The 16,662-nt window shown below is 37.6% G+C and overlaps 1 protein-coding gene across 2 annotated transcripts in view; it reads right to left on the bottom strand.

The window, feature by feature from the left end:
• The window catches only part of LOC118200565 (soluble guanylate cyclase 88E-like), an 81,235-nt gene that overhangs the window by 49,434 nt on the left and 15,139 nt on the right, over nt 1-16,662 (bottom strand). For both annotated transcript variants that reach the window (XM_085807001.1, XM_085807000.1), the window contains exons 2-3: nt 12,141-12,393; nt 7,355-7,524 (exon numbers count right to left, since the gene is read on the bottom strand). In XM_085807001.1, coding sequence (XP_085663127.1) covers nt 7,355-7,524; nt 12,141-12,393 — 423 coding nt within the window. The remainder of the gene's footprint in view (nt 1-7,354; nt 7,525-12,140; nt 12,394-16,662) is intronic.

Below are 16,662 nucleotides of genomic sequence, written 5' to 3'. Positions count from 1 at the left end.
ACACGTCTAGAGTTTTTAAGAAAAATCAGGTGTTTTAAATATAAATTTTTCCAATGTTTATGAACTATCCATGCCTGTTTCTTTTCGCAAAAAGCATTCCTAGATTAGTACTTACAAATGAAACTTGTCACTTTTAGAAAGAAACACTCGAATTTTGATGTGCTAAATTTCAATCTGATACTTAAATTAAAAACTTGCACTGATTCGTAGCTTAAAAACCTGATTTTCGATGTCATCAAATAGGAAGAATTTTATGGATGAAGAAATAACAGTGGCGGGCTATGATACAATTATTTTTGATGTTTAATGGTTTGAAAATTAAGAGAAGACACATGATAAATAATAACTGAAAATATACACTGAAAAGTCAAAACATTACGCCCTTCTACTCAATAACACGTTGAGGAAAATTTGGACTGCGAAACAGCTGCGACTCGCCTTGGCATGAATGCCACAAGTTCTTGGTAGATGACTGGAGACAGGTTGTACCAAATGTCTATGCAGTGATCAGTCGAGATATTCCGACATAGTTGTGTTTGAGGTCTGAGCTACCGCTCCACAACTTCCCAAATGTGCTCTATCGAGTTAACATCCGGCAAGTTAGGTGGCCAGGACATTAACTGGGAATTCATCCTTATTCCCTTCGAATCAGTCCAACAGATTTCGAGCCTTGTGACACGAGGCTTTGTCCTGCTGGAAGATTTCATTTCCAGTTGGGAACACAGACGCCGTGTGAGGATGCAACTAATCCGCAGTTATGTTCAGATAGTCCGCAGCTTTCATAGCATGTTCTGCCATAATTGAGGGCAGAGAACACCATCCAAAGCATAATACGGCCACCGTGAGCCTATGTTTGAAGCTGCTGGAGGGAGCAACTATTCTCCTGGAATATGGCGTTCCCCGACATGAGCGTCGACGTGCTGAATGAGTAATCGTGATTCAACCGGCCAGGCAACTATTTTTCCATGGTTCCATCTCAATGTTCCCAGGCCCACGACGTTTAGTAAACACAGAATAGTACTTAATCACGCAACAACTAAAGTTACGAGTAGGACGTCCGCTGAGAAGTTCCATATCCAACAGTCTCCGCTGAACTGTGTGTTCCGAAACACTTGCACTTGGACCTGCATTGTATTGGGCTCAAGGCTGAGCCACTGTGAGGCGCTGATTTTGATACACCGCGCCAGACAGTCTCGGGCGTCCTTTTATTTGGTGACGCATGAACATGCAACTCCTCGGCGTCTACTGCCGGCTTTACAGTCGTTTATCCACTTTGCATAAATACTAACGATGGTAGATCGTGAACAACGATCGTAAGGTTTCGGAGATACTCGTTCAGAGTCTTTGGGCCATTTCCAGTTGGGAACAATGACGCCGTGCAGACACTCCCGAAACCGTAATATCGTTGTTCACAATCTACCATCGTTAGTATTTATGCAAATTGGATAAACGGCGGTAAAACCGGCAGTAGACGTCAAGGAGTTACATGTTCATGCATCATCAAATAAAAGATTGATATTTGTTAATATAAAACTTTGTCCCCTTTCAAATTTGCTTAGATCTGCAGCCTATCACTCGCAAAAGTAAGTACAAGAACGATTCTTTACCTTCTCCAACAGCAGTTAAATACCATTCCCAGTGCAAATTAAATTATGTAAATAAAATAAACGATTATGAAATTCTAAAGATATGCAGTTTTTAAATATTTTTAGTCCAAATGTTCTTGAAACGTGTACGTATGTATAAATGAAAAAGTGCTCTTTTGGGCGTAATATAAAATCTGAAAGCTTTCAGAATCTTTTATTTTATTTAATATTTTCATTTGCAATTACATTCTGCCTTCCTTCATCTCTCGATATGCGGAAAACCAGAATATATTTTTACACAATTAGAATCAAGTTTAATAAATATCTATATTTTCGGATTTCATTTTCATATTTTTAAAAATTTTGTTATTATATAACATTGCTTCCTTTGGTGAAATATACATCTCTTTCTCTAAGATTATGTTCTGTATCATAGCGATGAATCTTCGTAAAATGATTCATTGCATAAATGAAGAACTAACATAAATCTTCCCGACCAAAAATAAAAATATCTCGCTGAGGGGTGTTTTCTGTCTACTAAGCCAGGCGAAACAAAAAGTGACCACTTGATGAATGGGCTGATAAATTGGTTTTTTTCTCTGGCCAATATGGGCTCGGCCAGTAAACACTCATTAGATGGACGCAGACGGGAGCAATTACTGTAATCCCAGAGGACCCAGTTCATCGATCGGGTCCTTTACTTTTTGCATAAAGAGGAAGAAAATGGATGATTTGTCTTTGAGAAAGATCTCGAGAACACATCCTGTATTTTACTTGGATTCAACAAAATTAAAAGAACTGCCTTGCGAAAGTAAGTCCCACTTAAAAGATTAAATTTTTTAAAACTTATGCTTCCCCCCCCCCTAAAAAAAGAAAAATTTATTTCAATTTTTGGAAACTGTAGCTTTGTGGAAAATTACAAAAATATGGAATTAAACAAATTTGATAAAAAATAGACTATCGTTAGTTTGACTCACCGATTCGCTAACGACTGGAGCAGACTGAGTAAATTACACCTCAGTATGCACAGAAAGTTTCACATTGAATTGAACTTCCACTACCTGGTAATACAGGCACTTGGTATTTGAATAGCAGATAAAGTAGTAATCTAAAGTCTTTCTAAATTCTGATCTAAGTAAAATTTCAACTAAATGTAATGTCTATTGTTTCTCAATGTATAAAATTTTAGTAAAATTTCGCGTTTAATATCCAACTTTTCTCAAGCAGACTTATACATTTTTTTAACCTTTGACTCATTTTCCGAAGAATTTTGGTGTTTAACATACTAAATCAAAACTTATAAGTTTATGGAAATACTTTGAAAATTGTCTATTCTTCAGAAACTCTAGGGCTATAAGATGGCTTCATAAACTAAACTCAATGGCGTACCAGCCCTCAGCGAGCCATGGGCTGCAGTGCCCTTATATCCGCTTTCTAGACCGTGAGCTGCGACGTACATGAACATCTATCCCAGAGAAGTGGCCAGTTTGTCCCAGAACCCATGTTTAGTCCCCAAGTGAACTTTCTACTCATTTTATCGCTTATTCAAAGGTTGAGCGGGCTGAGTCCCCCTTGCCTTGCCCAGCTCAGGGATTGAAACCCCGGACCTATGGTGTTGGTACGCGACACGCTAGCTACTGCGCCACAAAGCCTCATTATATAAAAAACTATTTTATGTAGTGTAACACAGTTCCATGAAATTGGGAACCGTACATATCTGCACTCTAACTCATTTCGAACACGACTATGAATCTGTATTTGGAAGCTCAGTAGTACATCTAAAAATCGTATTCCTAAATTAGCCTGTTTAGAGCTGTAAAATCAATTCTAAAGTTATAACTTATTTTCCCAAAGCTGTACAGAAAATATATTAAACCTTTTTCTGCATTTAAATTAGTTATAAAGTTCAACTTGTGATAACTAGCAAATCTTTGCTAGATTAAAAATCTTTGCTAGAATAATCAAAATATTGGTTTCGTTTGGTTTATATGATAATGGAAAACCACGTATTGGTTATCTGCCTAAAGGAGGATGCCTTCGTGGAAAACTTTCTAAGGAAAGCTGGCTAGTATCCATGTTATACATAGAAAACCACAAATATGTCCATGAAGCCAACACGTCTTCCAAGATTTGATCCCTGGATGCAAATTGCTATGTCGTTAGCGAAACGATATTCCCTTTTGCATCGATGGCAGCCTGGACACGTCTGGGGAAACCTTCCACCAGTTTTTGATAGGTGGCCATAGGCGATTTGACTGTTTACTTAATCTGCGTTCTAGTTCGTCCCAAACTATGGGATTCTATATCCCAAACTATGGGATTCTATATCCCAAACTATATCCGCCGATCTATGAGATTTAGATCGGGGCTTTGAAAAACCCAGTCCAGTTTTTGAACACCCATTTCGTAAACTATGGCTGCGCAAGTCTCGATGTGTGAATGGAGTAGTTATCTTGCTGGCTTTCCCGAAATACTGCCCTAGGATCAGCAGCTTTGTCCAGAATATCCACATACATGTCAGAGTTCATATTTCCAACCACGGGATATAAGGGACTCAGGCCAGACCATGAAAAACAACCGCACGTCATTATTCTGCCAACACCAAACTTTACAGTCAGCACAATGCAGTCACTTTAAAAGCGCTCGATGGGCAATCCGCCAAACCCAGACGATCGGATTCCAAGATTATACATAGTGAGATTCATCGCTTCGCAGAACATTTGTCCACCTCTCCACAGACCAATGACGGTGAGCTTTGCATCATTGTAATCGACGCTACCGCATTCTGGGGAGGCTACACGATCATTGGAATCCCAAGATTTTTAACTCTCGACGAACAGTCCTGTCGGAAGCACTAACACCTGATGAATTTTGGAACTCCTAAAAAAAGTTATTTCAACCAACAAGGACTTGCGATTTTGTTTTGCAACCCTTTCTATAGTTCTACAGCTGCGTTCACTAATTTTTTTTTCGGCCTGTCACTTCGTCTTTCTGCAGTTACACAGCCTCGACGTTCCCACTTCACAATTACATAACTAAGAATGGTTTTTGGCTTCTGGAGAATGTTAGAAATTTCACGAACGATTTCTTACAAACGTGGCATCTCACTATACAGTCATGATCAAAGTCACCAAGCTCCTTTGACTTACTCATCGTCGCATAAACGCATAAATATGACTTACAAACCACTAGCAACACTTTTAAAGCTTTCGTTTAGGCATCGAATTACGTCATCTATCAGATACCATCATCAGATCGTCTGCCATCTACTACTGTAAGGGGTTGTCCGGATACTTTTGGTCATATTGGCACGTTTAAAGGAAGGGATGCTTTCATAGAGGATTTAGTAATTAACTCGGCTTGCATTAACGTAACAAATAAGAAAAACCAAGAAGAAAACAGTAGAGCAAGGATTGTCCAATATTCGAATTGATAGTGTTCAACAGTTTTATCCATTAAACTACTGATGAGCTTTGAATTATGGACAAGAGTTAATGCATTTTCTTCCAACGATGCAATGGCATATGATTTTTTATTAATAATTAATGTATTACATTTCTAATGAAAACCTTTCATTTCCAAGTAATTACATAAATATCAGCGTTTCTAGTTAGATACTTGGAGCAGGAAACAGTCTACCATTGTCATTTAATTATTTTAAATGACAAGAGATTTTATAACGAGGTCTGCATTAGGGTTTGTAATATTTCAGACTTTTTTTCTATTACCGGTAATTCGGTAGAGTTGCCTTTTACGGTTACCGAAAACTTAAAAGGATATTTTTTCTATCGAAACATTTATTGAAAATATAAGAGTAAATAATATAAACATAAGGAAGCCCGGCGGCACAGTGGCTAGCGCCGCAGTCTGGGGCTCGATCCCCCTATTGGGAGAGGTTAATTCAGCCTTTCATCCCTTCAGTGGGTCGATAAAATGAGTACAAAGTTCGCTTGGGGATTAAACACCGGGGATCCTGCGATAAGCTGACCACTTGTCCAGGGTATATGCTCATGCACTCCAGGACCCACGTTCAAGAAAGCAAATATCAGGGCATTTCAGGTCATGGCTCTGTTGCGATATTTAGGTTTTTAATATAAACATAAGCGTCGTATTCAAAACTTATCAGGCGTTACAAAAGATAAGGGAAAATAAATCGTACTATGATAACATAAAATATAAAATGGTACAGCATGTGCATAAAATATAATTCAATATAATTTGCGATACACTCGCATATTATTAACATATGCATACATACATGAAGCTTCACCTTGAAAAACTTTAAATTTTTCACCTACACTTAAAATTAATTTTTTTTTATTTATAAACTCTTGAAACGTTAGTTCACGAAAAGCAAAATTTGACCAAACCGTAGGTTCCTAATTGAAAATCTAGTTATTATATAAACAAACCCTCCTCCCAAAAAGATCTACAATGTACCGATAGAAATTAGGAAAACGTATGCTATTTTGATGTACTTCCTCCTCATTTTTTCCCTGCTTAATAACCCAATTCTGTTCTGAAAACTTTATTTTTTGGAGTTGATTCCTAATAATACGCAACATTTTTAATTTGCGAATGGGAGCGAGTTTCTTACTTGAAAACGATGGTGATGGAATTGAGCCTAGAAACTTTTCGGAATCATTATCATATGTTATTTAACCTCGTTATTTAAGACAATTTACTTTTCTTACGTATGCCTTCAATTTATTCCACGGCTTTCATTAGATATGATTTTTTACTGGCTTGATTAAAATATGAATTTTAATATAACATCACAGACAGACATTAACGTTTCCACAAACGCGGTGTTTCAGCATCAAGTTGTAACCCTGATGTTCTAACATGAAAATTAAGTTTATATCAGGTGTTACGAATTTTGGATTTAGATAGTTAATTTTAGTAGAATTACAGTTAAAATTGTTGCATTTCCCCGTACAATGCAGCGCGAGACAAATTTTAAATGAAAGCTATGCCGGAAATGTAAAAATACAGAGGCACATGCATTTAACATTGAGTAAATGTATATCTTGGTAATTTGTATTGAAACTGAATAAATGTAATTGACTATTTATGTAAGCATTAACCGTAATTCCAACCTCTTATTGCCTTCCAGAAATCTGGAGAAGCGATAAGTACTACACATTTTCCGCGATCGGTTGAAAACTATAAAAGGCCAGACAGAGCGTCCGAGTTCCGTTGCTTAGTCCCTGTCGTTACGAGTTTAGTTCCGCGTGAACTGAGATAACCGAGTTAGCTTTTTCATTAGATGCGCTTTCACTGTGTTGTGCTTGAACGTTTTTAATAGTTTCAAGTATAACTACTGATTATACTGCGTTATATTATGAACACTTGTAGGAATAAGTGAGGAAAATTCCAGCGTTCTGATAGATTTATGTTGATAAGAATAAATTTCATTAAATTATTATACGATTTGTGCATGCAATCTATTACGAACCCTTACGAATGCAACACAGGTTTCATTTATTTAAGATTTAAAAATATAAATTTAAATCGTATTTTAAATTTATGACAAATTTTTAACACGAGTAAACGGTGGCGGATTCAAAACGACATGTACAGATATCGATATACGGTATTTACCAATCACAAGAATGTCTATTTATTGATAAATTTAAGCTATTTTTCGTAATTTATCGTAATCGGATTCACTTTAGTGACGGTCGCTAGGTAACATAATCGTTGGATATAAAATATCAATTAAGAATACACAATAAATTAACCATGGAGACTACGGATGTCCTTACAGGGGTACGCAGAGGTAGATGATGGCATCCCATTCTTCGATAAGTCTCATTTGTCCTTTCAGTAGTAGATTCCTTGTAGATGCACTGTTTCTCCTGTCTGCTATCGGATGCTTTGTAAATCGAGAGTTTAGGCATTCCAGTTCGACGACTACCTTTTGGAGGATGTAGATCTGTAAGAGAATATATCACGGAATTAGATATTAACTAAAAACTGCTTTGCCACTTTCGTTGAAATTGAGAGCTTTTGTTTACGTCTATGAGAACATGTACATGAATTCTTTGTTTAAACATGCATTACGTTAAATATCTTCGCACTGACCCCAATTCCTTTTCTTAAAAATCATATACAGAAGTAAAGTGAACGGCCATGTATGGGCCGTGTGGTAAAAGCCACTGAACACTGCACGTACTCGTTTCAAGTATCTAAATTTATGTAAATTATGTTATGTCGCAGACCCTGTATGACAATGTATGGGCCGTGCGGTAAAAGCCACTGACCACTGCATAGTGTATGTATAATGTACCTGTATGACAATGTATGTATAGTGTTACTGTCAATAAACTCATGGTGTGGCCCTCATTGGACGCCTGGAGGGTGTGCTCAGTTAGACAGTTGCTGAGCCTGTTTCCTTTAAAAACGATCTCCAGGGGGCATTCCTCCCTTTCCGTATAGTGGCTAGAGGCGAAGCACGCAATAATTAACAAAAGAAAAACACACGCGCACAGATGTTTTTGAAATAGAATGCGACAAGAAATACTTAATAAAATTATTAAAATTCTGTTACAATTTGCATTTATTGATTATAAAATTCATCAATAAATGCAATTACAATATATGTTTTTCTAACTGACATATCAAACACTTCTAAAGGTGAGACCAAATGAGATGCTTCAGGGAGCATGCTATAGATGTATGCCTACAAGGTTCGGTATTTTTTAACCAATGATAAATGCAGTTTAATGCTCTCGGAACGAAATGACTTCGAGAATTACTTCTCTCAAAAAATACGTGATTAAACATTTATACAGTTACGTAACGCAAGATGATGATACAAAATGAGGAATGTTTCGCAATAACATGCTTTCATTACCAACAGCACTCCTAATGGCCGAAAGCAAAGCGGTCCATCGCATACTGTTGTATATTGTATCATTAGCGTTCAACCGTTCTCTTGGGACTCTCATCTACATTCGAAATGCACAGCTGCAATGGCCTCTGGCCACGTCATACTGCTTTCCAAATATTAAAGATCGGTTCGCTAGAGTTCAAAAACGCCTTCAGAATCCCAAGCAGATATTTCAAGCATTTGCGCGAATCTATTGTAAGATATAAGAATATGTAGTACTGTGATGAAACGCAAAAATCAAAATGAACTGTTCACGTGTTTAGTTGGGATAGGATTTAGTGATTGATTGATTGATTGATTGTTTGCCAAATAAATTTTTGTGCATAAGAATTTAACGTAGCGTTGCACAAAGGATGATTATCAAACTTTTAGAAGTTAATTTGAAGGAAAATGATTAATTTTGTTTCCTTTGCATACATATTCTTTATAAAATGGTAACTTTTTAACCCAAAGTTTACTTAATTTTGGTATTTTGCTTTGGTTCACTATTTTCAGACTGTTGCCACCAAATATTACAGCCCTGTATTATATTTAAGGAAATGAATAATAAAAATTTGCATATTTCTCGCATTATGATAAAACAACGGTGCCTAGAGCCTTCAAATTTTGAATAACGTAATCCTCCACCGAATATGGGCATCTGGAAACCCTAATTTGGAATTTGTTTCATTATCTGCTTAATGTTTTGTCAGGTATTAAAGAATTTTTGATTAACAAACTCAACGATTTCAATGTGAGGAATGGCAACATTGTACGAAAAGAAATACATTTTTATCTCCAGCGCGCGAGGCTGTGTATCGGAAATTCTAAGGATAGACTCATTTTAAAATTATATTGTGATATTGCTGTTGAATTGAATTTTATGGTTTAAGCGCGAAGAACGTTATGCTTAATAACTAAATGTAACGCACAAAACGTTACGAAAACGCCTTTTTGGGCGTAATACAAGATCTGAAAGCTTACAGATTTGTCCCCCCCACTTCAATTTAGAATCTTAGAATCAAATGATAAGCATTACATTTTTATTGATGTAAGCTTAACTATCTGTATAAATTCATATTGTTACGAATAATTGCTGTATGACCGCTGAAACTGGAAACGTGACCGGAAACTGGAACTGTTGCAAACGTTTGAGGAAATTCATGTCTGAACCTTGTCATGTCATGAACAATAATACGTTGTCATGTCATGAACAATAATACGTTGTCATGTCATGAACAATAATACGTTAGTATACTGTCTACAGAAGAATTTCGTGAAGGGACACAATACGGTAGTGCGCAGTTCTTGCTTTAACGTAGACCAGTTAAAGCATGTTTGGACCGTTCTACACGATACCGTTTTTCTGTGAGGAAGGATCTCTTTGAGCAAAAATACATCTCCGTCACCACACAAGCAATTTAGGAGGGTGGATCAAAAAAGTGTCAAAGGTAATAAAAAAATTATTTATTAGCAACAGACGGAAAATATAAAAGAAAATCAAGAGGCACTCTATTTAGGTATTTATCTGGATGCAGGACGAACTTCTTTAACCCGGCTTTGTAAGAATTCTCGTCCCTGCCCACTAACCAGTTCTAGGTGGCTGTTTTCACATCGCAGTCTCAAGAGAACCTCATTCCAGATAAATGTTCTTTCAATTTCAGGAAACGAAAATAGTCACTGGATGCTAAATCTGGACTATATGGGTTGTGAATTCAGACTTCCCATTTCAAATTTTGCAGCAATTCTTGAGTTTGGCGGGCAGTATGGGGCGAGATATTGTCTTGCAGGTGGATGCCACCATCATTCATCATGCCAGGGTGCTTGCGCCGAATGGCTTCACGTAACCTAGTCTAAGTGGCACAGTAACGATCGGCAGTAGTGGTATGGCCACGGCACAGATACTCGATCAAGAGAACGAATCAAGACTCTCACCTTTCTAAAGGTCTTGCCACTTCAATCGCTTTGACGCGCCTGCAAACTTACTCTACATAAGTGCACAACCGCTGCTAGACAAATAGTGCGATCTGCCTACGCTCTGGGGATAAATTCCCTTCACAATAATTACTTTTCAGATGCTGACTTTTTTTTTTTTTTTTTTTTTTTTTTTTTGGATCCACCTACGTACATGTCAGATTTCTCACCCTCTTACTTCGTTTGTTCGGTCTTAAAAAAGCTGATTCTACGAGGTGAGCGTTTTCAGAAAGTATCTTTTAAATGCTGCATCGTTAAAAATATTGAAAAACATGACGGCTAGTTTATGAGAGATGCCAAAAGAGACATTCTACCACTACTTCTAGGAATGTCTGCAGTCATGGAAGACATGTGCATATTCCAATAATTGCTACTTCGAAGAGGGCCTAGATTAGGTTAAATTAAGTGGAATCAACCCTGTCGAACTCGCAATATTCAACGGACTCGCAGTATTCCTTAATTACTTAGATACTGGTGATGCCCGAAGGGGCCTTTTTTATATTTCTGGGAGAAATGCCTTATTTTTAGCAAATGTTTTGAACATAAGTGTAGAAATGATATTAGTGGAGCAGTAATTTTTCTTTTTTAAAAAAATTTAATGAAGTGAACCGAACATCTGTAAATTTTTTGGTTTGATTAGAGTAAAATCTAACAGTTCTTGTAAATGCCAGATTTTATTTTTTCTCACTAAAAGTATTATCATGTACAAAATTTTTTGAAAATTGCTTATTTTTCGTATTTAAAAAATGCTTAATTAGGGAAAGTAATACTGTTTAAGGGGAAAAAGAGTAACATATTAATGACTTGAAGTACAAAGGATGATTTTGGTGTATTTAATTATGACAAAGCACATGAGGTCTATCTGTTTAAGGGGAGGGATGCCTTCGTCGGGGACTTTCTAAGGAAAACTGTCTCGTATACACGTTGCAAATGGGGAAAACCACAAAAACGCCCATGCAGCCAGCCCGTTCGCGGGCTTCGAACCTCGGATCGAACTACCAGTGTTGAAGTATAAAGGAAGATGAAAATATTTAAAACCATGCTACAGTTTATAGAGTTTAGCCTGGCCTTAGCACGCTTGTGGTTTTCATTTTATCTGAAATTTCTTTCAGAATGTTACCTATCAATGGATAATAGCGTCACATTTCACAAAAAAAAAAAAAAAAAAAAAAAAAAAAGAAGTGCGTTACATTAAGCAATAATTGCTTTATTACAAAAATACTTTTGTAATTTTTTATTTACTTACAAAAATTCATTATATTTGATGATATATTTTTAACGAGTGAAATTTTACCCGTTATACATTCATTTAATGTTAAAAACAACTCGACAATTTTAGATTGAGGCAAAATCCAACCTTAAATCGTTGTTAGTTTTCTTTCAATTCAAGATGAAATTTGACTGCTCAGAAGAAAATCATTTTCTCTGGCTGAAAACATTTTCTGAACAAACTTAAATGAACATTCTCAGTGAAGACAGACGTAGTGCATATTATCTCTGGTGTACAAGTTTACAAGCACAAGCGAATTTAAGGTTGAATTCTGTCTAATTTTTATGTTAATCTTTTGTCAAAAGAACAAGAGCTGCATTTATAGATGCCAAGATAATAATTTCCAAACTTAATTATTGAGATCTCTATATAATTAAAATTGCATAGCTCGTAAAATAGAATTATTTAATGAGAAAAACAGAAGGCAGTATCTCACATTTTCCCACGTGAAGGCAACTCTAGGACGATGCATGAGAAAGAAGGTCTCAACTGGTAAGCCAACCATCTCCTCACCGCCGAAGAGTTCCCGAGACTTTTCGCCAACTTGAAGAATCGTCATCGTCCTATCGAAAGCAATGGCAAATGGGAATAGCTGAAACAAATACACGCACGACACTGGAACCAGATCCGTGTGTTCGATCATGTTCCGCCGAGCTGTTTGAGCCAGTTGATATGGCGTATTGTCGAACCTGCCGATAAAAAGAAAAACAAAACTACATGAATTGTTTTACATATAAATTTGTTCTTGTGATAATGAGCAGTGTAAAATGTAAAGACAGCAATACTGCCAATTGGTTTTGGGTATTTCGTAGTCCAAATTTTTATCGTACGTACTGAGGTAAAATTACACTGAACATCCAAAACATGACGACCATACGTTCAATAACGCTTTGCGCGATCTTTGGCTTGCAAAACAGCTGCGGATCGTCTCGGAATGGATGTCAAATGTTTGGTATATGACTGAAGACAAGTTGTAACAAACGTCTAAGCAATGGTCAGGCAAATTCGAGATATTCAGACATGGCTGAGTTTCAGCTCTGAGCTGGCGCTCCATGACATCAGAAATGTGCTCTATCGAGTTAAGATCCAGCCAGATAGCTGGACAGGACATTAACTGAAATTCATACATATGTTCTTCAAACCACTCCAAAAGAGAGTTGGAAAATTTCCTTTCCAGCTGAGAAGACAGACGCCATGAAATGGTGCAACTGTTCAACACTTATGTTCAGGCAGTTCGCAGCTTTCGTAGTCTGTTCCACCAACTCCCAGAGCCGACCGTGAGAACGCCCCCCGAAGCATAACACCGCCACCACCAGCCTGTAAATGACGTGCTGTATAGGGAGGGAGCAACTCTTCGCCTGGAATAGGGCAGACCCTGACAAACCATGGACATGATGATTGAGAAATCGTGATTCATCGGACAGGCAACTGTCTTCCACTTATCCATTGTCCAGTCTCGATGTTACCGGGCCCACTGTAGGTGTTGTTGACAATTACGTTTAGTCAACAGAGGCACGCATGTGGAACGTCTAATGCGCCGTCCCATATTCAACAGTGTCTGAACTATGAATTCTGAAACACTTGCACTTGGATCTGCATTGTATTGGGCGCCAGTTTGTGGCGCCAATTTTGCTGTACCAAGCAAAAAGTCTCAAAAGTCTTTTTTCTTTGATGATGCGTGGGCTCCCAACACCTTGGCGTGTACTTCTGGTTTCACAGTCATTTATCCACTATCACGGCTGATAGTGAACAATCTATCCAGTCGTGCAATTAAGGGATACTCGTTCCAAGTCTTCGTGTCTCTACAATATGCTGTCTTTCAAATTCCCTTAGAGCCCATCACTGGCAAATGCGCAAGCATGATTCCTTATCTCCTCCATCAGCAGCTGAATACGTACATTCCTACTTAATTACCTGTCCTCCACGTCATTCAGACGATTTCATTGAAAAATGTGGGGATGGTCATAATGTTTGGCTCATCAATGTATTTTTACTTGTAGATGAACGCGACTCTTACGAAAAATGCTATAATTAAAACGGAACTAATTTGTGTTTAATCGCCAGGATAGAATTATAAAACGCTTTATGTGAGTTTTATCTGCTTTCTCTCTCGATTCACGACAGATAAAGCATGGAAAAAAAAAACTCGCAAAATTACAAACATAAGTATTGCAAATTTATTAAGCATTTCTGCTCGGTAGTAAAAACATACAAAGTAACTCTGAAAACATGAGGAAGATACTACAGGTTGCCTTATTAAGAATTAAGTTTATTAAATCATCTTTGACGAAGCTAACAGCAGAATCAACTTTTAATCGATAAAGTAAAAAACTCATTTTCTTATTTGGTATGATCGGGTATCATAGACAAATAAATAAAATTTTATTTTCTAAAAATCCTTCTAAAATATTCTGTCAGCTATTCATAAATAAATAATTTTCGCGCATCTGTTGGTTGTTACCAAAAGACTACCTGCTACAGCTGTCATCTTAAAATGAAACGGTACTTACCTATTATACCATCCATTATGAAACTGTCGCCAAGCAGGGCGACTTGAAAGCCAGTGAGGGAAAAGCGTGACGTAAACACGTTCATAGTATCTGCGCTTTCGGTTTGATGTAACCAGACTGGTTCTGGATAAGCTTTCTAATGAACAAAGATATAAATTAACTGTTATTGCTGTATTTTCCCCCTTGCATTTTGAAAATTGCCTATGAGAGGCAAAACAGTAATAGATTTAAACAATTAGTTTGAAGCAAACAGTAATAAACAGGAAATTAGTACTCGTATCGCTCTAAACAGAGCTTTCGGTAAAATCGGGGCTTAACAGAAAGGTAGAAGTTCTCGAAAAGCCTTTTATGGAGGGGGGTCCGAATACTCATTGTTTATTAAATAAACAGTCATCAGTTTATTTTAGAATTTCTTAGAAACGATTGGCCCAACTTTGGCAGACATCCGCCAACTTTCTCATTTGAAAGAATAATACATAAGTACCAATTAAAGTTACTTTCATTAAGATTTTTCTGAGGTATGTTTTGGTTTATTTAATTATGACAAAACACTCGAGGGCTAGCTACTTATAGCAGGAATGCCTTTGTGCAGGACTTTCTAACGAAAGCCGACTCGTATACACGTTAGTCATGGGGAAAACCACGAAAACGTTTATTCAGCCAGCCCGTTCACCAGGATTTGAACCCCGGATTGAACTACTAGTGTTCAACGACTTTACTCTCGGCCACTGGTGGATGTAAAGCTGATCACTTGTCCAGGCTAAGATCCACAAGCACCCCGGAGCCCACGGAGCCAGATATCGGGCTACCCGCCATGGTTATATGGGCCGTTTGTGCGGCCGAGTTTAGTTTTAGAAGGGGGGAACCATGGTAAGCTTATGCAGCTATCTCGTTCCACTGCTGAGAATAAAACCAAAAGTAAATAATTTTCTTTAAGACAGAATGGGCTCAATATTTTTTATAAAGATGATGAATGTAGCAAAACAAACATCATAATCCTTTCAGTAGAAAGCGGTAAAATCACTTAATACTGGTAGTCCGACCCGGGCTCAAATCCGGGCGAATGGCTGGGACATCGAACGTTTTCGGATTTTTTTCCCATGTGTAACGTGAATGCGAAACAATTTCTAATTTAGACCTTCCGATAAAATAAGTCTTTAAGAAATGAGATGCTTGGATTCAGGAGAACATTTCATATTCCCTAAAGATTAAAAATTAGCTGATTGAAACGAAATCTGCATTTCAAATTATTATTAAAGGAGGTAATTTGTAGCTTCCGAAAGGGAAGTGTTTAAAGCTAAATTTGTAATTTTATAGCTTCGTAATAAAATCTCATCTAACGCAACCCATATAATTTATTTATCAGTTCCTGAAAGAAGAAATTAAATAACCAGTGTTATATGGTGGCACAGATGACTTTTATACATGTGCGCAACCCAACGCGATACTGGTTAGCTACACTGACTGCTATATCGAAGGCGTGGATGTTTGTAACTTTTGTAAATGTACAGTGCCTGTGCAATACCGGTAGCGGATATTGTGTTCTCCATGGGGACCATATCTTAAGGACCTGGGAAAGAAAGCGTGGGCACCACAACTAAGTTTTTCAGGCTGAATTAATTGCATTAAAAGCTGCACTTGCCTACGCATTGGAAAATAACTATTCCAGTATTTATTCAGACTCAGCAGGCAATCCACGGCACATGCCGTAAAAATCCACTCGTCAGGGCCATACAAAACTCTTAATAAGAACACCAAAATACTATAGGCTTGAACTCCAGGGGTACTTGCGCACACCGGAATACTCTGTAATAATACTGTAGATGCAATATCCAAAAGAGCAGCAACTGATCCCCACGTTCGCACTCTCGACGTGTCTCCTCTAGGTTAGTTCTGAATTACTGAAGCGTTGGCAACATCTGTGGGATATGGAAATCCAGCGGCAGAAGAGCTTAGATTTTTTCCCAAAGTCTGCTGCTTCTAAAAATGGCTCGCCTCATTTCACTCAGTTTCTAACAGGGCATGGTCCCTTCAGGACTTACCTGCATCGCTTCAGATGGTGCAAAAACGACCATTGCTCCTGCGGGATGGCAGGAGATCCGGACACTATGTGCTCGTTTTCAAAGAACAAAACTATGTATTCGTTTGCCAAATTCATCTTGGGCAGCCAGTAGCGGACTACATCCTTGCATGGGCTGAAGCTATTTCGAAAAATGGCTATGCATTGAAACGCATAAGCGACTGCGTAAATATTGCACGCAAAATCTCAGACAGGCTGAAGTAATTAGCAGCTGCCATCTTCGTCACCAGCACTGCCCCCGTATATTCTGTACTTGAAGAGAACTTATTTTATCTTAAGTTAGCTTTTTTTTTTCCTGTTTATACTCATCTCCTTGAACTGTAAACCCTGAATTATGAGTCTTGAATTATGTATTTTGCCTTATGTAT

This window comes from Stegodyphus dumicola, chromosome X1 (assembly GCF_044657685.1).
Source record: "Stegodyphus dumicola isolate Sdum_Otavi_A_Nest chromosome X1, ASM4465768v1".
NCBI lineage: Eukaryota > Metazoa > Arthropoda > Arachnida > Araneae > Eresidae > Stegodyphus > Stegodyphus dumicola.
Note: the sequence above shows the minus strand (reverse complement) of the source record. Positions and strands in the feature narration are given on the sequence as shown.